The sequence below is a fragment of the Gopherus flavomarginatus genome, chromosome 2, assembly GCF_025201925.1.
Source record: "Gopherus flavomarginatus isolate rGopFla2 chromosome 2, rGopFla2.mat.asm, whole genome shotgun sequence".
NCBI lineage: Eukaryota > Metazoa > Chordata > Testudines > Testudinidae > Gopherus > Gopherus flavomarginatus.
Window position 1 is genome coordinate 258,748,604 of NC_066618.1, and position 20,812 is coordinate 258,769,415.

At 43.2% G+C, this 20,812-nt stretch overlaps 1 protein-coding gene across 2 annotated transcripts in view; it reads left to right on the plus strand.

Moving 5' to 3' along the window:
• PTDSS1 (phosphatidylserine synthase 1) overlaps positions 1-20,812 on the plus strand; it is a 197,804-nt gene that overhangs the window by 142,909 nt on the left and 34,083 nt on the right. The window contains exons 2-4 of one of the 2 annotated variants that reach the window (XM_050941037.1): positions 7,744-7,835; positions 10,809-10,853; positions 18,058-18,182. The exons of the other annotated variant lie outside the window; for it this stretch is intronic. Coding sequence (XP_050796994.1) covers positions 7,744-7,835; positions 10,809-10,853; positions 18,058-18,182 — 262 coding nt within the window. The remainder of the gene's footprint in view (positions 1-7,743; positions 7,836-10,808; positions 10,854-18,057; positions 18,183-20,812) is intronic. 2 annotated transcript variants of the gene reach the window in all.

Here is a 20,812-nt window from a genome sequence, read left to right on the forward strand (position 1 = left end):
TTTTTAAACAAACCACAAAGCTTGCTCTCGGTACCATAAAGTCTAATGCTGTTATTTTTTTCAGTGTTATTAAGTTTCCTACCATGTTTTTGCAAACCATCAGTTGAAGTCTTCGTTGAAGTGAACATAGTTCTCAAGCAGTTCTCAAGTTCTGGGACTTATTTTTATTAAATAAAAAAGTTATCAACTACACCATTTCTTGTATAGCATCACATCTTTTGCTTATTGAACACTATTGTTCTATGCAGTCATTTTTGTAAATTTTTTCTTCTACAGAGACACCACTGGTAATGTGATGGCTTAAGCCCTGATCCTGCAAACACTTATTCAGGTGCTAACATTACTTCTGTGAGTAGTCCCACTGAAGTCACTGGGCCTGTTCACAGAAGTAAAGCTAAGCATATGAATAAGTGTTTGCAGGATTGGGGTCTTATTTGTAATCAGTAGCAGTCCACTCATGCAGAGGTCCATGCAGAAGTGGGGCCAGCATATATGTGCGTATACCTATGCTCCAATGTCTCCTCCTGAATAGGGTCACACTCTTGCTCATGTATTTGTGATTCTCCTTTGGCTTGGTGATTGCTAGAAACCTGTATTTCCTGAGCAGGAGTTTGTGAATTCTCTTCACTATAGATGCAGCCTTGCAATCCTTAGTCAAAAGACACTAATTTCAGTGGGTGGTTTGCCAAAGTAAGCCTTACAGAATTTGAACTCATGTTTACTGTTTACTTGTTGATCATGGTGACATATGTATATGGTCACAGATTACAACTAGACTTTTTTTATTACTGATTGAACACCAGCAGAGATTTACAGAGGAGAGAGCCACTACTTTTCTCAGGGCTGATAAAATTAAAAAAAAAATGTAATTTGATAGCTTTGATTTTGAGAATATAAATGTAGCTAATCATTAAATTACAAAGGTAACAAAATATATCTTGTAAAACTGGGAAGGATGTGTGTATGTGAGAGGAAATGTGTGTTTGTGAGAGAGGAAAATCAAAAATCTAATTAGAAACTCCCAACAAAATGCATCCCTTTCCTATTACTACCTGTGTGGCACTCAACAAGATACATTTGATAAAGTGCATCCCTTGTCTTCATCAAGTATCAACATTTACTGTCATTTGTAATTTGGATAGGATGGCCCAGAGACCCTTTTTTAAAATCTTGGCTATGACCCTGTATCTCCGTATTCTGTTGCATAAATAGTTCTGTATTAGTGCCTAAAACTATTTATCCCTGGACAAAGCCAACTGGTTTTTCTATTAGGGCACAATGCTGTGAGATGCTGAGCGTATCTTGAAAGACTGGGTCCTTGGGATTGATGATTCACCCAGGGGGAAAAAAGAAATGCCTAGTCCAGGGTAGGCAACCTATGGCACGTGTGCCAAAGGAGGCACCTGAGCTGATTTTCAGTGGCACTTACACTGCCCGGATCCTGGCCACTGGTCCAGGGGGCTCTGCATTTTAATTTAATTTTAAATGAAGCTTCTTAAACATTTTAAAAACCTTATTTACTTTACATATAACAATTATTTAGTTATATATTAGAGACTTATCGAAAGAGACCTTCTAAAAATGTTAAAAGCATTACTGGCATGCGAAACCTTAAATTAGAGTGAATAAGTGAAGACTCGGCACAGCACTTCTGGAAGGTTGCCAACCCCTGGCTAGTCCTTATGTTTTACCAAATAAAGGTGGGTTGGGCTGGAGTTCAGATCTACTATCCTCAAGACACAGAACTTTAACTGGGTGCTCAGATACTTGCTTTTGGATAGACTTGTTAGTTTTCTTTTTCTTTCTTTGCTGTCACTTTTTTCCTAGCTCTGGTATCTTCCTCTTTTGTCTGTCCCTCCCTCCCCTTTTTTTTTCTTCTGCTCCCTTTAATTTCCAGTTCATTTCAACTGCCTGTTGACATCTCTTCATCTCTCCTTGTTTCTCTCTCTCTTTTTTCTCAAAGGGTGGGGGATGACAGCTCTCATTATGTTTTCCTTCATTTTCTCCTCACTTGTCACTACCAACTGCCATGAAAACTTCCTCAATCTGAGTAATACGAACATGCCACCTCTTCTTCCATTGCTGAGGCAATACCCAACACATGTGGCTAGTTGTTTGAATAGGCGTAGAGAAGAAAAGAGTATTTCGGTCATGTGTTTCCAGTTACATTCCCCACTGTCTGTCTTACCTGTTCTCCTCATCGTGATGTTTGAGCCTCTACCCACCATGTTCTCATTTCCCATGCTTGGGCCATCCAGTCCCAATCACTCCCCTACCCCTTTGGAATATCCCTTCAGAGAGCCCCAGTTTTCTAAGGGTATGTCTACACTACAGGATTATTCCGATTTTACATAAACCGGTTTTGTAAAACAGATTGTATAAAGTCGCGTTCATGCGGCCACACAAAGCACAATATTTCGGTGGTGTGCATCCATGTACCGAGGCTAGCATCGATTTCTGGAGTGTTGCACTGTTGGTAGCTATCCTGTAGCTATCACATAGTTCTCGCAGTCTCCCTCACCCATTGGAATTCTGGGTTGAGATCCCAATGCATGATGGTGCAAAAACAGTATCGCGGGTGATTCTGGGTAAATGTCACTCATTCCTTCCTCCTTGAAAGCAACGGCAGACAATCATTTCGCACCCTTTTTCCCTGGATTGCCCTGGCAGATGCCATAGCATGGCAGCCATAGAGCCCATTTTTCCTTTTGTCACTGTCACCGTATGTGTACTGGATGCCGCTGACAGAGGCGGTACTGCAGCGCTACACAGCAGCATTCATTTGCCTTTGCAAGGTCGCAGAGACGGTTACCAGTCGTTCTGTACCGTCTGCTGCTGTCATGGGTGCTCCTGGCTGACCTTCACTGAGGTCGACCGGGGGCGCACAGACAAAAATGGGAATGACCCGGGTCATTCCCTCCTTTGTGTTGTATCTAAAAATAGTCAGTCCTGCCTAGAATATGCGGCAAGTGTGCTAGAGAACCAGTGTACCAGAGAGCACAGCCGCTCCGTGTCAGATCCTGCAGAAATGATGAGTTACATGCCATTCTAGGGGGTGCCCCTGCAACAACCCCACCCGTTGCTTCCCTCCTCCCTCAACCCTCCTGGGCTACCGTTGCAGTGTCCCTCCATTTGTGTGATGAAGTAATAAAGAATGCAGGAATATGAAACACTGAGTTTTTAGTGAGATAAAATGAGGGGGAGGCAGCCTCCAGCTGCTATGATAGTCCAGGCAGGACATTAAACAGTGGGGGGAGAGGAGCCCAGCATCTCACTGCTGTGATAGTCCAGGCAGTACAAAATCTTTTCTTTACGCGTGAAAGGGGTGGGGCTGATGGAGCTCAGCCCCTAGTTGCTATGAGGAGGACGGTTACCAGCCATTCTGAACCATCTGGGGAATAACCGAGAGTCATTCCTATTTTCACCCAGGTGCCCCCGGCCGACCTCACCTGAGGCCAGCCAGGAGCACTCATGGGATGATGACAAGGACGGCTGCCAGTCCTTCTGCACTGTACTGTCTGCCACCGGGGAAGGGAGGGGAGAGGATGCTGCTGTTCAGTGCTGCGGCACCACGTCTACCAGCAGCATGCAGTAGACATAGAGTGACATTGAAAAAAGTCAAGAAATGATATTTTTCCCTTTTCTTTCACGGGAAGGGAGGCGGGGTAAATTGAAGAGATATATCCTGAACCACACCGGACAATGTGTTTGACCCTACAGTCATTGAGAGCTCAGCCAAGAATGCAAATACTTTTTGGGGACTGTGGGATAGCTGGAGTCCTCAGTCCCCCCTCCCTTCCTCCATGAGCGTCCTTTTGATTCTTTGGCTTTCCGTTACACTTGTCACACAGCACTGTGCTGTGGACTCTGTATCATAGCCTGGAGATTTTTTTTCAAATGCTTTGGCATTTCATCTTCTGTAACGGAGCTCTGATAGAACAGATTTGTCTCCTCATACAGCGATCAGATCTAGTATCTCCCGTACGGTCCATGCTGGAGCTCTTTTTGGATTTGGGAGTGCATCGCCACCCGTGCTGATCTGAGCTCCACGCTGGGCAAACAGGAAATGAAATTCAAAAGTTCGCGGGGCTTTTCCTGTCTACCTGGCCAGTGCATCCGAGTTCAGATCGCTTTCCAGAGCGGTCACAGTGTTGCACTGTGGATACCGCCCAGGGGCCAATACCGTCGATTTGCGGCCACACTAACCCTAATCCGACAAGGCAATACCGATTTCAGCGCTACTCCTCTCGTCGGGGAGGAGTACAGAAACCGGTTTTAAGAGCCCTTTATATCGATATAAAGGGCCTCATTGTGTGGACGGGTGCAGAGTTAAATCGGTTTAATGCTACTAAAATCGGTTTAAACACGTAGTGTAGACCAGGCCTTAGGCCTAAACATAAATGACTCAGCACTGCTTTCCTTCTGCAGTCACTTACTACCCACCCATGACAGATTCACATGTGCAATGCAGGCAGGTAACCCAAAATTCAAGAATGTTGTCTTATACACTTAGTACTGTAATTATTAGTACAAATTTATTTTTAAGGAATATCAGACCAGGGTGGGCTAACTCAGCCCTGGAAAGCCTCTTTCTTGTCTTGCCCTGAGTTCTTTCTATGCCAGAAATTTAAGGATCTGAGGTGAACCTGGGAAAATATCTTCTGTTGGATGCAGCAGCCAGATCCATCCTTAGTTTTTGGAACCTGGTAGTGGTTCTTCATTAGGATCTCAGGAGACAGAGGTCACAGTCCTGAAGTTGGCAGACTGGTATGGAGCTAACCTTCAGAGAGGGGTTGCTTCAGTGTGGAAAAGCCAACAAAGTAAATTTGAGTGTGTGTTTAATTGCCTAATGTGCCTATTTTAGGCTTTTCTAATGTATCTGTCACCTAAATATTCAGGGCAACTGCTGCACCTGCCTTATTTTTCCTATTGGATAAGCTGGTCTCTGGCTTCCCACCTTCAAATCTGTTGCTATAGCTGGGATTCCTATTGACTGTGCCCCACTGTTTCCCTTTCCTCCTCTGGGGAGGAGGATATGGCTTTCTTTTAGCTGAGAGGCAATCAACAAGGGGGCAAATGGCAACTGAGGGATGGCTGTGGGGGGCACTCCTTTGTGAAGTCCACACACCAGCGTTTAATGGAGGTGACAGGCTGTGTTTTATTAAAGCAGGAATAGAATGCAGGACTGTGCATTCCTATCCCATCAAAAAACTGGAACCATGCTGATTAAACCAACATGTCTGGGCCATCCTACCTCTTAGCTTCGGATTTGGTTTCGTGTGGGGTTACAGCTGCACCCAGACCCCCACCCCACTGAACCCCAGCCAGCTGGACCTGGACCCTCACCGACCAAACCCCACTCCCTCAACACCTGGACACCCCTCCACCCGCCAAGCCACCTGCATCCAATCCCCCACCCCACCCCCTGCTGAGCCCCAATCACCTTCACCTGGACCCCCCTGCAGAGTCCCAGTGCCTGTGTACCCATACCCCCCCCCAATGAGCCTCTGTTCATCCCGATCCCCCAACATCCAGCTTTCCCCACACAGAACCCCACACTAAGGCCCATCACAGTTGGATCCTGCTGGGCTGAGCCTGCCTGCCCAAACCTGGTGTGCTTGGCACAGAGGGGCAGGGTCACAGGGTGTTTCTGGGCAGGCCTGGCCCTTGTTCCCAACCTTGACACAGTGCAACTGCCGAGTCCCTGCTGGGATGGGGGGGCTTTAGGGTGATGTCCCACCTCCATGCAGCCAGTGGCCTGTGCTCCTCACTACCATGCTGGAGCCTCCACATTTATTTATTGAAAATACAATTTTTAGAATTTTAAAATATTGTGTGCAGAATTTTTATTTTTTTGGCACAGCCCCTCAAGTACATTTTCTTAATTATGGTTTGTTGTGACAGTCATTTTGTTTCCCTGGGCCTGCACCTTCCTCTCGGGATTCCCAGCAACACGTCTTCCAAACAAACACTGTAGTCTATCTTCTAGGTTAGAAGCAGTAACTAAGCTATGACTTACATTTTTTCTTACCTGCCTCTGGCAAAAGGGCAGGATAACATCCTTTTAAAAAGTGTTGCTGTATTAATCCCCAAATGAACTAACTAAAGCAGTAACTTTTGACTTTCTTAATTAAGGCTTTGACTATCTAGTAGGCAGTAAGTAAAGAAGATGTACAGAGAGAAAGATGTTAAAGATCAACACAATCGTCAGGGTCTTGGGGTGGGGGTGGGGATAGGAGGGAGAATCTGATCTGTTCGTATAGTGACCAAAAAAAAAAATGCTCTATAAGGCTCAGAAATCTTGATCTGTACAAAGCCAAATATATTTGCTGCCGCCTTAGGCTTAACTTAAGTGATTTAGTCCACCCTTCTCTAACATATGTGGCTAGGTTGCATTGAATTATGCAGCAATTTTACTTGATTATTAAATCATTCAGTGGCTTTCATTTTTATGGAAAACATTCTACCAGGCATTAATAAATGAAAATAATGAATGTTCACTGCTATGTGAATTTGTAGCAGAGGAATACCACCCCTGTATGCGGAGCCATTGTGAATCTGGGGGTCGTCTGGAGAAGACAGGGGAGCAGCTCTGAGCAGAACTCCTGGAGGAGCACAGGGAGCCCAGTGCTAGGGCAGAGTTCCTGTGTTTTTGCTAGTCATGGAATGACTCTAAAGATATGCATGAGTGGCACTACAAGCGGGAAACTGACACTAGTAAATCTGAATGAAACGGGGAAGATTAGAGAAGGGTCACTGCCATGAGGTGCTTTAGAGGTAGGTAAGGAAAATCTTTTATTAAATATGAGTAAAGCTCTCCACTTCTGTTGGTGAGAGCTTTAGTCATGTGTAGGACCTTGGCAAATTCATGGTCCATTTTGATCAATTTCAGGGCCAGAGGGTTTTTAAATTGGTCAATTTCACATTTTTGTTTACATCTGAAATTTCAGAGTGTTGTAACCACATGGTTCCTGAGCCAAAAGGGCGGTGGGGAGGGCAGGTTTGCAAAGCTGATGTAGGGGGTCATGGGATTCCCACCCTCAGTTCTGGGCTCTGAAGGCAGCAGCTGTAGAGCTTCCTGCGGCCGGGGGAGATTCCCGGAGGTAGAGGTGGGTCTGATCTCCCCTGTGCTGCTGGGAGTCTTCAGAGCTGGTAGCAGCCATGAGCTTCCTGCAGTCAGGGGAGGTACTGAGAGATGTGTCTGATCTCCCCCTGAGAGCAGCTGTGCAGGGGAAGAGGAAGTCCTGTCCCACCCCTCCCCAGCAGCTGGAGCCTGGTGAATGGTAGGAGCCCCCAGCCCTGCCCCTCCATTAGCTAGATTTCATGGGGGATATCTGATTTCACAGTCTGTGACGTGTTTTTCACAGTCATGAATTTGGTAGGTCTCTATTCATGTGCCATATGGGAGCTTCACATGGCAGCAGCCTTCCCATGGCAGACCTGACCTATCCAGGGCTTAGAAGTTTCACGGGTAGGAAAGGCTGCCATGGCACTCTGTTGTGGTGTAATATATTATTATTCTTTATTTGTATTTTGATTTTATGTTTAGCTTTGTTCTTGTATAAATGGATGTGCAAGGGTGTCAAGTGAAACATTACTAAGTTAGCATCTCTTATTGGTTGTGAATCGCCACTGATTTTCAATGCTTATTTCCAAATGTATTTCATTAACCTGGTATCTAGAGTGCCTTTAGTCATTGTCCTCAAAAAAGTCATGTTACTAACTTGATGTCTGTCTTTTCAGGAATGATTCTATTCCGGAAGATAATATTTGGAAGGGTATCCTCTCTGTGGTTTTCTTCTTTCTAATCATTAGTGTTCTAGCTTTTCCAAATGGTAAGTATATTGATGCTTTACCTTTATTTCACTTGCATATTTCTTTTCACTTGTTGCCATTTACTTTCTGAGATGGAAAGGATTGCTTGCTGCTTCTTCAAGTGATTGCTCATGTCCATTCCATGTTAGGTGAGTGTGCTCACCACATGCACCAGTGCTGGAAGTTTTTCCTCAGTGGTATCCATTGGGGACCGGTTCTGTTGCCCTCTGGAGTGGCGCGCATATGCTCCAGTATAAACCTCCTATCCCAGCCCAGTTCCTTCTTATTGCCAGTGTCGGTGCTGGAACGCTCCCCTTGTTCTAGCAAGCGGTTTCTATTCCGTGGTTCTTTGAACTTTGTGTAAATAGTTGTTAGTTAGTAGTTAGATTACAGTTCTTAATAGCTAGTAGACCTTAGCGAATAGTCCCTTGAGGGAGTTAAACCAGGGATGGGGCATGCCTTGTTCCCCAGGCTGTAAGTCATGTGATCGCTTTAAGGAGCCCATGCTAATTAGTGATCCACACCTAAGCTGTTTGAAGTATCTGGGTGAGTCCCATATCCACAAAAAGTGCCGCATTTGTAAGGGATTCAAGCTCTGGACCAAGAGAGGGAGAGGCATCAGACTTTGCACGCTCCTCTAATCAACCAGGATGTCTTCCTTCCCATGTTCTATCTGAAACTTCACAAGATCAATGAGGAGAGATGCCTTCATACTCTAGATGTCAGGCACACCATAGCTTTCTATTTGGACCCTCCTTCCCCACTTTCGGAGTTCCGGCAAGAAGGAACTGAGGGATGGTGGAGGGCGGCCCCTTATATCGGCGCATATGTGCGTCACTCCAGAGGGCACCATACGTAGTCCTCTACAGATACCACTGAGGAAAAACTTCCAGCACCAATGCATGTGGCGAGCACGCTCACCTAACATGGAATGGGCATGAGCAACACATCTCGAAGAACAACAGTTACAAAAGGTTAGCAACTGGTTTTTTTTTTTTTATTTAGATCGATTTTATTCACTGTCTTTACATTGCATTAAATTAAGCAACTGTATAAATTAGTTGTAGTAGCATTGAGTTGAAATACCAACAAAATACAGGTTATTTATCTTTTGCATGGTCTTGCTAGAGAGCCATAGTCCCTTGAAAATGGAAATGTCAGCTTTTTCAGCATATTTGGGGATTAAATCTCTTAATAATAATAAATAATAATACCTGACTCTTCTACAGTGCTTTACATCAGTAAATCTCAAAGTGCTTTGCAAAGGGGAGGTCAGGATCATTATCCACACTTTATGGATGGGAAAACTGAGGCTCCAAGAACAGTGGCGTAGCCAGGTTCTAACATCAGGGGGAGCGAGCACATAAAAAAGGCACCACCCAACATATCAAATTACTAATTACATACATACTTTTCAATTCGTTATACATATTAATTTTGTACTTAAAATAAAAACACAAGAATGATATTGTTTTACAAGTACTTGAGCCCACTTAACAAGTTTTATTGTCTTCGGGTCTGGCTTGGATCTCCTCTCCAACAGTTGCAGTTGTCTGGAGGAGCTTGCCTTTCACCCCTTCCTCATTCACACCTCATTCATTCAACAGGGCAATTGATTAAGGGGTGGGGGGAAATCTTGAGTCTATTCTCAGCAAAGGGACATTTTTCTTCTGTCTTATTCTGTCCTTGGGGGCTAAACATTATACCAAGGGCAATGCAAAGTTTCTATATGAGGCTTTGATACAGAGTTTTCATATGCCAAGGCTCATCAGTAGGAGGTTTCTACATGAGGCTTTGATAAAAAGTTTCGTGAAAACAGAGGTCATACGTGGATAGACCAACTACAAGGTTATATGAAGAGGCACAATGTAAAGTCAGATGAAAATTATCAGAGATTTATCTACAGAAGCCCATCACTGGGGAATCATGGGTGAGGGCTGGCTGGCTGGCCCTGCTGCTCTCCCGTTCTACAAGAACCAGAGGTGACTCTAGGTACTAGAGCCATCAATCCATCACCTCTCTCCAGTGCACCATTCAGTCAAAAAAAAAAAATAAAACAAAACAAAACCCAAAAAACCAACAACCCACAACCTCCCAAGTTCCATTTACTGCAGCAAAATGTCTTCAAAAGATCAGACAAAGGTATTACCAGTGACATGCGCAGAATATCAACTACAAACCCATTCGGGAAGGCAGTGAGCAATTCCAAGTGCTGAAGGCTTAGTGCAGAGAGGCAAAAGAGATGCCTGAGAGCTCAGATTAGGTGTTTGGGTTTTATTGCTGGAGCCTACATTGTGCATAAAAGAACTTGTGGTGAGGGGTACTGAGGAGCACCCCACGAACCCAGATATGCAGGGGGACTGCATGAAATGTGAGAGGGATTCAGTGGGGACCAGGCCATCATCTGTGCCGGCGTGGGGGAGGGGGTTGATCCTCGATGTATTTTTAGTGAAAGGGGAGGGAATCAGATTCACTCATCTATGGGTGTAACCATTGGGTAGGCTGTGGGAGTGCAGTGCCCCCTAATGGCTGGTTCCACTTACTCACAGCCAATGAGGTAGTTCCCTTGGCTCAAGGGGGTTAGTACTTGTGGGGCTACAGGTCCAGGGTACAGTCTCTGCAGCGGGGGAGGCGGGTGTATTGTAAATATAGCATTTAAAGCAGCCAATCCTGCTGCTGCTAGAGAAAACTCAGCTGCCATCTTGGAAAGCATGGAGTGCAGACATGAGCTCTGGAGCATTTCCCATTCTTTAGGGAGCATCTTCAGCTTAGGGGATGGGCTTGTAGATAAGGCAACAGACTAGGTCTTGGGAGATGTAGAGTCAGTTCCTGCCTCTACCACAGTGTCCCTGGGGGAACCTTGGATGAGTCACTTAATTTTTCTGGGTCTCAGTTCCCTGTCTATAAAATGGGGATAATACTCCATCTTCTGTCTGTCTGGAGTGAGGGGACTGTCTCTTACTAGCATAATGGGCCCTCATTTCTCTCCACAGGGCCTTTTACACGCCCACATCCAGCGATATGGCGGATGGTTTTTGGTAAGTTTTAAATTTTTATTTTTATCTTACCTAGTTTCGTCAGAAAATGCTGGTTGGTTGAACCTGAGATTTTTCAAGAAAATCAGTAGGGTTCAATTACCTTGCACCAAATCACATTTATGGGCCCTGCCATGCTGTCTGCCATGGGCCCATAGATCCAATGCTTCATGATCTGCAGCTCCCGGAGAGCTCTCCCCTGCCAGGGTTCGTATATTCCAGGGCCTTACATTGTGAACATCTAGTCTGAGATTCCTATATAACACATGCTATAGAACTTTCCAAGAATAATTCCTAGAGCATATCTTTTAGAAAAACATCTAATATCCAGATTGTCAGTGATGGCAAATCTACCATGGCCCTTGGTAAATTGTTGCAATGGTTAATTATCCTCGTTAGAAATTTACCCCTTGTTTCCAGTCTGAATTTGTCTAACTTCAGCTTCCAGTCGCTGGATCACGTTATGCCTTTCTTTGCTAGATTGGAGGGCCCATTATTAAATATTTGTTCCCCACATACGTATGTACACATTGTAATCAAGTTACCCCTTAACCATAAGCTAAAGAGATTGAGCTCCTGGAGTCTCTCATTATAAGGCATGTTTTCTAATTCTTTATTCATACTCATGGCTCTTCTCTGAACCCTCTCCAATTGATCAACATCCTTCTGGAACTATGGGCACCAGAACTGGAAACAGTATTCCAGCAGCAGTTGCACTGATGCCAAATACAGAGGTCAAATAACCTCTCTGCTCCTATTCAAGATTATTCTGTTTATGCATCCCAAGATCACATTAGTTGTCTTGGCCATAGCATCACAATGGGAGCTCATGTTCAGTTCATTATCTACCATGACCCTCAAATCTTTTTTTAGTCACTGCTTTCCTAGATAGAGTCCCCCATCCTGTAAGTATGGCCTACATTCTTTGTTCCAAATGTACACAATTACATTTAGCTGTACTAAAATGCATATTGTTTGCTTGGCCCAGTTTATCAGGCAATCCAGATCATTCTGAATCAGTGACCTATCCTCCTCATTGTTTACCACTCCCCCTATTTTTGTGTCATCTGCCACTTTTGTCGGTGATGATTTTAAGTTTTCTTCCAGGTGATTTATAAAAATGATAAATACCCTAGGGCGAAGAACCAGTCCCTGCGGCACCATGATAGAAACAGACCTGCTCAATGACAATTCCGCATTTACAGTTATGCTTTGCGACCTATCATTAACAAGTTTTTAATCCATGTAATGTGTGCCTTGTTAATTTTATATCTTTCTAGTTTCATAATCAAAATGTTGCATGGTACCAAATCAAAAGCTTTAGAGAAGTCTTAAGTATATTATGTCAACGCTGTTACCTTTTATCAACCGAACTTGTAATCTCATTAAAAAAAAAAAAAAAGTTTGTTTGATAGGATCTGTTTTCCATAAACTTTAATTACATTACCCTCCTTTAATTCTTTATTAATTGAGTCCCATATCAGCCGTTCCATTATCTTGAAAGGGATCAAAGTCAGGCTGACAGGCCTATAATTATGTGAATCATCCCGTTTACCCTTTTTAAAAATTGGCACAACCTTAGCTTTCTTCCAGTCTTTTGTAACTTCTCCAGTGCTTCAAGACTTACTGAAAATCAACATTAATGGTCCAGCGAACAACTCAGCAGCTCTTTTAAAACTCTTGGATGCAAGTTATCTGAACCTGCTGATTTTAAAATATCTAACTCTTATTGCTTCTGTTTAACATCCTCCAGAGGTACTAGTAGAATGGAAAGAGTGTTCTCACCATATGATGAGAGTATATCATCTGTTTTCCCCAAATACACAGCAGAAATATTTATTGAACACTTCTGCCTTTTTGCATTACTATTGATAAGTCTACCACTTCTGTCTAGTAGTGTGTGAATATTATTGTCAAGATTCTTTTTATCCCTGATGCATTTTTAAAAAATCATTATTGTCCTTAAGTGTACTGGCCATATATTTCTCCCTGCGCCCCTTTGCTTCCCTTATCAGTTTTCTACAGTTCCTAACTTCTGATTTATATTAATTACTATCAGCTTCCCCTTCTTCCATTTGTTATATATTTATAGCTGGCTTCACTTCCCCTCTATACCAGGTCATTTTTTTACCAGTACGGCCTTCTTCCTCAGCTGTGAGTCTACAGCTTTTGGGGCATCTAGTAAGGTGTTCTTAAATGAATCCCAATTATGAGTCATTCTTTTCTGACTAAATTCTTCCTCCCAGCTGATTTGGCTCATAATTGTTTTTAGCTTTGTGAAATTGGCCCTATTAAAGCACCAATATTACTGGTCTGGACTTCATTCTGCTTGAACACTATAGATTTGATCAAGTCATGATCACTTATACCTAAGCTACTATTAATTTCTATTTCTGCCATCAGTTTCCCTTTATCTGTTAGGACAAGGTTTAATAAAGAATTCCCCCATGTTGGCTGCAACACTTTTTGTGTAGAAAATTGTCATCCGTAATGTTTAGAAATTCCAAAATATTTTAGTATTGGCCGCATGAGATCTCCCACATATATCACTCAAATTGAATTGCTGCAGGATTATGTAGCTCGTGGAACAAGAAGAATCTCAGAGAAGATTGCTTGGACATTCTTCTTCTTCAGTGCATTTCTGAGTTCCCTGAAGTCATCTAATATCTGTGAAATATCCTGCAACGCAGTTCCATTAGTGCCGATCTGAACCATCACCAATGTCTCCTCACCTGTTGACTTCAGAAGCCTATTTAGTCTTGGTTCTGGGAAGGCAGCACACTATCCTGTTGTCTGCTTGTCCCTTGCAGAATGTTCTTTCAGTTCTTCTGAGGATTAAATCTCCAACAAGGATCATCTGTCTTCTTTGGGTGATAGAACTCTTTGCGGGAAAACTTGATTTTCTTTTGTTAGGCTATCCATGTAGGATCATAGAATATTAGGGTTGGAAGGGACCTCAAGAGATCATCTAGTCTGACTCCCTGCTCAAAGCAGGACTAATCCCCAAATGGCCCTCCTCAAGGATTGAACTCTCAACCCTGGGTTTAGCAGGCCAGTGCTCAAACCACTGAGCTATCCTTCCCCCTCCCCCATTCACTTCCTATTCCAAACTGTTGTATAACATTGCTCTATGTTGTTAAACAATGTCATGTTCTTCCCCATTTGTGAGTGCAGTAATTACTCTGTGTATGTGAAGCACTTTAAGAGTAAAGGTGCTGAAATCTGGCTGCCTGAGGAAGGAAAAAAGCAATGAAAATTCCATGAATAAGTATTCTTGATATGTTGGTAAAATTCCATTGCAACCTCTGTTCAGAGTCTTTGGTAGCTTATTTCTTGGTAATGATTAATTCCACTAGGATGGTGGTTCTCAGCCAGTGATACACACAGGTCTTCCAGAAGGTACATCAACTCATCTAGATATTTGCCTAGTCTTACGACAGGCTACATAAAAAGCACTAGCAAAGTCAGTACTAGTGTGCTGTGACAGAATGTTGGGAATCATTAAGAAAGGGATAGATAATAAGACAGAAAATGTCGTATTGCCTGTCTATGAATCCATGATACTCCCACATCTTAAATACTGTCTGCAGATGTGGTTGCCCCATCTCAAAAAAAGATATATTGGAATTGGCACATGTGTGTCCCTTACATGTCTCCCTTCCCTTGGACCGGCTGGATCTTGAAAGATGTCTTCCAAAGTTTCCACGTTGAGGATCTGGTATTGATTTGAAATTTCTAGATGTGTGGAATCCCTGACAGTCCTCTTCTCTTTCGTGGCCACAGCCTGCCCAGCCTCATCTGTCTCCAGCCATGTAGAATGCCACTGTGACCTCTTGCCTATAGTAGTTACAAACTGCCAGGCCTCCTCTCTGACTTTCTCTCTCTCTGATTCATTTATGGCCAGCTCCATTCTTCCTTGAATCTGGGGTACTGCTGTTTCCTGAACCTGGCTCTCTAGGAAGTTCTCAGCTTTTCTGATTCTCAGTAACATCTCTACTTGCTCCTCCAACGCAAGAATCTTTTCCTCCAGCACAGCCACTAACCCGCACTTCATGCACATGAAGACAGAAGGGATTTCAAGCAGGAGCGAAAACATGGTACATCTATTACAAGTCACCACCACTGTTCCATTGATGGCCATCTTGATATCATGTGCTGAACCTAGAAGCCTCTTACATTGCTTCCTACAACTCACTCCAAAACTTCCCTGCCTCTTTTCATAGATCCCCCTGTCAGGGATTCAGGAGCTTGAAATCCATGGAGGCTCTCTGCGACTGCTGTTGAGCCAGGAGCCTGGGAGATCGAGTTAGATTACATTTTCAAGTTTTAAATAACCTCCCTAAGAAAATTGCCATCTCTGTAATTGTTTTATTCCTAAACTGTGTTGTATATTTTTTTCATTAATTCATTAACAAATATTTTAATTAGACACTGCTCCTGTACTCTAACCTGACTGTGGAGGGATGCTGCTTTGTTTCTACAGATAGAGGGATGACCTATAGTATTCCAACATGTCTTACAGTTAGAGCTTCAAGTTTTACTCAAAATGATCAACTCCAGTGAAGCAGAAAAAATTGTGAATAGGTTTTTATGAATATACGTTGAAAGAAGCCCTAAATTTAAAACCTTTGCAGATTTATGAATCATTTGTTGAGGGGGCTGATGCATTTAAGATCTCTCCCAGGCACTGCACATTCATTCTGGAAGCATGGGGGCTTAGAGAGAGAGAGAGAGAGAGAAATGTTTTCATGTTTCAAGAAAAGCAGTTTTCAAATGTTGTGATTTTATTGAACATTTTACTCCTAGAAGTATCTTAATTTGGTGCATGAGTGTTGCAGCATCTGCAGCCAGGACAGAACTGAGTGGCGCTGCGACTTTGTACCCCAGCTGCAATGCCTGTAGCAGGCAGTCGGTCCCAAACCCGTGAGACAGGAGCTGCCACTGTGAGGTAGATGCAGGGCAGGCTTCCTCTCAAACCCAACAGCCCTCCTCTGTGCACTAGGTCAGGAGAAGGGTATGTTTGCCTGGGTTTGCACCCTGGGTTTTATCATTTCTGGGAGTGCAGTTGAACCCATGCTACAGTCACTCATGTTTCACACTTACATTATTGGGGAGCAGCTTGGGTCCCATTGAGCCATCTGTGCCAGCATAATTTTATCTAGGTAGGTATTTTTGACCATCAGTGTGTTATCTAAATGTGGTATTTAATTGCAAAACTTTTAACCAGAGTACATAAATTGATCAGCACAGTGTTCACTTACATTGCAGGGCAGAAAAATTCCCTCCACTGCAGGAATTACTCAGTGAAATTCTATTTCTTAAAACTATCTGAAATACGTGGCAAAAACGTGCAAAATTCCTCTCAAAATATTTGGAGGTTCATGGGGCATAAAGCAGATTTTGAAAATATTTTTATAGAATTAAGTCTAATATAAAGAATAGATCTGTTCAAAAAGATATTGAAGATGCCTCTGTTGGGATTTTTTATGTAGCTAAAATATCTAGCCTCTTAAAGTAGCTGATGACTCATCTGTTGACATTAAAGAGTCACTGCTGATTAGCTATAACAAGTTTGAGAATTCAGCTAACTGAAAAGCTTGAATAACCTGGCTTCTGCTGTACCGTCTTGGGTTACAATAATTGTAAATTTAAAGGATGGTCTCAAGGTTGACACACCCAGAACTTCTATTGTACTATTAGAGAGTGTGCCTGCGTAATTAGGGAAAAATCCTGCTCTGGTGTGATTCTGCTTCCCTTGGCATGACTAGTCAGCCACAGTTATTCAGTAAATGCAGAGCAGGATGGCTCTGAGAGGTGCACCTAACTGCAACTCCAAAACAGTGTCTCACGCACAATTGGGAAGTGCATATTTCACCACAACTTCTAATCAGTAGGCTACACCTCGTCTAGTAGCTAGATAGATATCCATCCTTCCTTGATATTGTACAGATCCCCTGTGGGAGGGAAGCTCTCTGCACAGTTCTCTAGCCCTCATATTCTCTCTGCATATCTCTGGACAGGATTTGGCTCTTAATATATAGTGACATCATGCAATAACCTCATTATTATTAAGACTTATTAGTGTTTGTCCTAATTAAACTGATTTTAAAGACAAATATGGGTTGTTTTTCCGTATTTTTCCCCTTCGTGGTATTGCTAGTGGACAGAATTAAGGTTGTTTGCGTGTCTAAACTGTGCATTTCTTGCATTGACACTTTTAGATTTCTCTTAAGTGTAACCTAAATTGAATTTCCCAGAATTGTAATTATGCCCAAAATCAAGTATTAAAACATCCCTGTTGTGTGTTTACCCTTAAATTACTGATATGTACGCTCAGTCTTAACACCATCTTAGTGTAGTTTTGTGGTTTTGAATTTCCTTAGTTTTCCTTTTTTTAGAATTAAACTTTTAATGATAATCTCCAGAACATCAAAGCAGCTGCTAACCAGGAAAGTTAAAATTTGAGCTAAATTTGCATTTCCAGAGCAGCTCAAAGCAGGTGTCTCTGTTCCTGAATATGTAATTATTGGTTTAGAAGGCTATGTTAGTGAGGCCAGGAGAGAATGAAATCGGGACAGGAAAAGCCCAGTCCCTGAGTCCCAATATCTCTTTTTTTCAGAGCTTCCCCTGTGCTCCTGCTTAAGTTCTGTGTTTAAATTGCTCTTTGGATGTGACTTGTTTTGGTTCTGTTTGCGCCATCATGTCTGCATAATAGAATATGCGATAGGCAATGGTATAAAAGGCTGGGGGGGGGCGGTGTTTGTTTGTTTGTTTGTTTGTTTTCAAAGATTACCACATGGTCTGTGTTTGTAAAATGTTTGTATGCAGCTATTGTCTGAACAAAACCTGCATTTGTGCAAATTGGCATTTCTGTGTGCAGTTAACCTCTGTAAGCAGGCTTTGGGGCATCATTTTGTAACCAACTTTTGACTGTTTGGCCCATGGAATTTCCTCAATAAACATTAAAAGCAGAAAAGAGTCCTGTGGCACCTTATAGACTAACAGACATATTGGAGCATGAGCTTTCGTGGGTGAATACCCACTTTGTCAGATGTGGGTATTCACCCACGAAAGCTCATGCTCCAATACGTCTATTAGTCTATAAGGTGCCACAGGACTCTTTGCTGCTTTTACACATGCAGACTAACATGGCTACCCTCTGATACTCAATAAACATTGCATGTGAATATGATTCTACCTCCAACAGGTCTCAGCGTTCTCTATTTCCTGTTTCTGGTGTTTGTGCTCTTCCTTAACTTGGAGCAGGTCAAAGCAGTGATGTATTGGCTAGATCCTAATCTTCGTTATGCCACCAGGGAAGCAGACATCATGGTACGTATACATAGCATCCTCATGCAAGTTACAGCTATTTTGTATTAACTGTCAGCTCTCTACATTTTAATTAACCAGTACAAAATTTTTTTTTTACTCTTTCTGATTCAGATTAGTAAAAACGGATCTATTGGGCATATTAGAAATATTTGTGTTGAGGTTCTGGGTTATATTAATCATGGAAGTGATACTAGATATCTGAAGGATATCTACCATTGTAGTATCTGGATCATACCTGAGCAGCTTGGAGTCAAGTCAGAATAGGAGGTCTATCATTGCTATCAGACCAAATATAATCAGGAATATGGGGTTTTTCCTGACAGTACTAAGCAATGGAACTTTGTTCCTTTTGTGCTTTTGCACAGACTTAATTTATTTCATATCACTTACAAATAGTTATAATAGATGACTTATTTGTGAACAAACTAAATCCAGAGTTATGGCCCAGTCTCCTCTTGACACAAAGGAAAGTGCAAGTGGCACGCACTGCTAGGGTGTCAGAGCTATACTTGCAGCTCCAGGTATAATTAGATTTCTTTCTGGGGAATCTTTGCTGCAAGTCTTATGCTTTTTATTTGAGTATTATCATTGTGTCTACAATATACAAACTTGCAGCACCCTGCCCTGTCTAGGAACTTACAATCTCCTTCAGGCAAACAATACACTTTGTTTTTGTTCAAGAAATAAAACAGAGTACATAGTTAAAAAATTGCATATGCATGTGGGTCATTCTACAAATTGGGAGATGAACTTAATTTAATTTTATAGCTTTATGGCTTGAATTTGGACCCTGTTTTCTGCATATGTGTATGCAGGAAAAGAAGTAACAAAGCGTAAAGCAACTGTATTCTCCCTCCTTGTCCTTCTCCCCAAAACCCATAAAGTTCATACTGTGCAGGTCTTCTGTGGCCAGGCCTGGGAAGAGTCTAGGGCATGCTGTAGGATGTATGCCCATCTGTGGTCAAAAATTAAAGCACTAAGTAGATATTCTGATGCTTTTGTTTGCATTGGTGGCAAAACGAGAGTCTCTCTCTGGTGCTCAAAATGCTGTGCCTATCAATAAGATGACTTCTACATTTTACCAAAAAAAAATCCACCCTACATTATTGTAATGTGGCAGTAGTGAATAACCTAAATAATTAGATTAAGATTCTGTAATTTCATAGGCTCTTGACCTGAGCTTTTTCATGCTATCCTATCTTTGGTATTACACTGTAGAAGTAATAAATACAAACCTTACAGCTAGGAGACTTGCTCGGAACACATTTTTTAAAATTCTAGTGTAATGGTTTTTAAAATGTAGGGCCAGATTGTGGCTTTTAAGGCGTATTCTGCACTGGACAGGGTGCAGAGTGGACTACATTGCAATAGGCTTCCTTCTAGGGCTCCTAACTCCTCTGGAGGGATCTCCCTGGGCACGTGCACTGCAACTGAAGCTTTGTCACCCTTACAGCAGATGATGCTTTCACTTCTCTCTGTGCCCAATCAACTCTGCTAGGCTGCGAGAAGAGGAGACAGGGCAATAACCCACCTTTCAGCCATCCTCTTAGAGTGGCTTTTACCTGTGACCATCGTTGGCGCATGAACCCCCAGCTTTGGGGAGGCTAGCCCCCTGCCCCGTCCCTTCTGCATAAGTAGGGCCCTGCCAATTACCTAGGTGTGAAAAACATGTCACCGTCCATGAAATCTGATCTCCCCTGCTTCAACCCCCAGCCACTCCAGCCTGGGCTCGGGGCTTCAGCGCCCCTTAAACGCCCCCCCCCCCACACCACACACACACTCAGACACAACTGCTCCGAGCCTGGCCCAGGGCTTCCATGCCCCTTCTCTCCCTGCCCTTCCCCCCACCCCCCAAGCCCTACGCATAAGGCCTCATCTGCTGGAGCCCTGAGCCACACCACCACTCCCCCATGGCTGGAAGAGTCCTGGCCTTCTGGGTGGCCTAACCCCAGCTGCTCTGGCTGCTGCAGGCCACCCTGATCACTGGGCCGCTGGCCAGCCTGAGCCCCAGCTTGACCTCCCAGGCCGCTGGCTGGAGCTGAGCCCCCCCAGCTTCAGAGAAGAAGGGGAGTGAGTATGGGGCCATGGGGCAGAGTGTCGTCATACAACAGCCGGGTTAGCAGAGGCTTAGCCTCCCCTGGCCTATTATACCTGCTGCCCATGCAAGGGCACTTGCAGTGAGCAGCACTTGCCGTCCCTGTGTGGGGAGAGCTTAGGTGAAATCCTGGCTCCACTGAAGTCAGTGGGAGTTGGAGCTGCAACTTGTCTGTGGAACTGCTTCAAGCATTGTACTGAGGATGTACCACTGTTGAGTTTCTTGAAAACCAGACCTTCAAGGATAGCATTAAAGCAAGAGAACCTTGATCACTTGTATATAACTTTTTTTTATCCCATGACCTGTTTGCTTGGGGGTTTGTATGTGTATTTTCCATATTTCTTTCTCCTTACTGTTGTTTCTATCCTTCAGTCACACATGCAGCATTCACCCCAAAGACTGCAGAGACTATCTCTACCCCTTTCAGATTCATTTACACCAAGATGACATCATTATTATCCTATTCTTCATTACTGCAGCTTTACTGGCTACAAATTGAGGAAGAGCACTGAGGGATGGGGAGCAACATTATTTC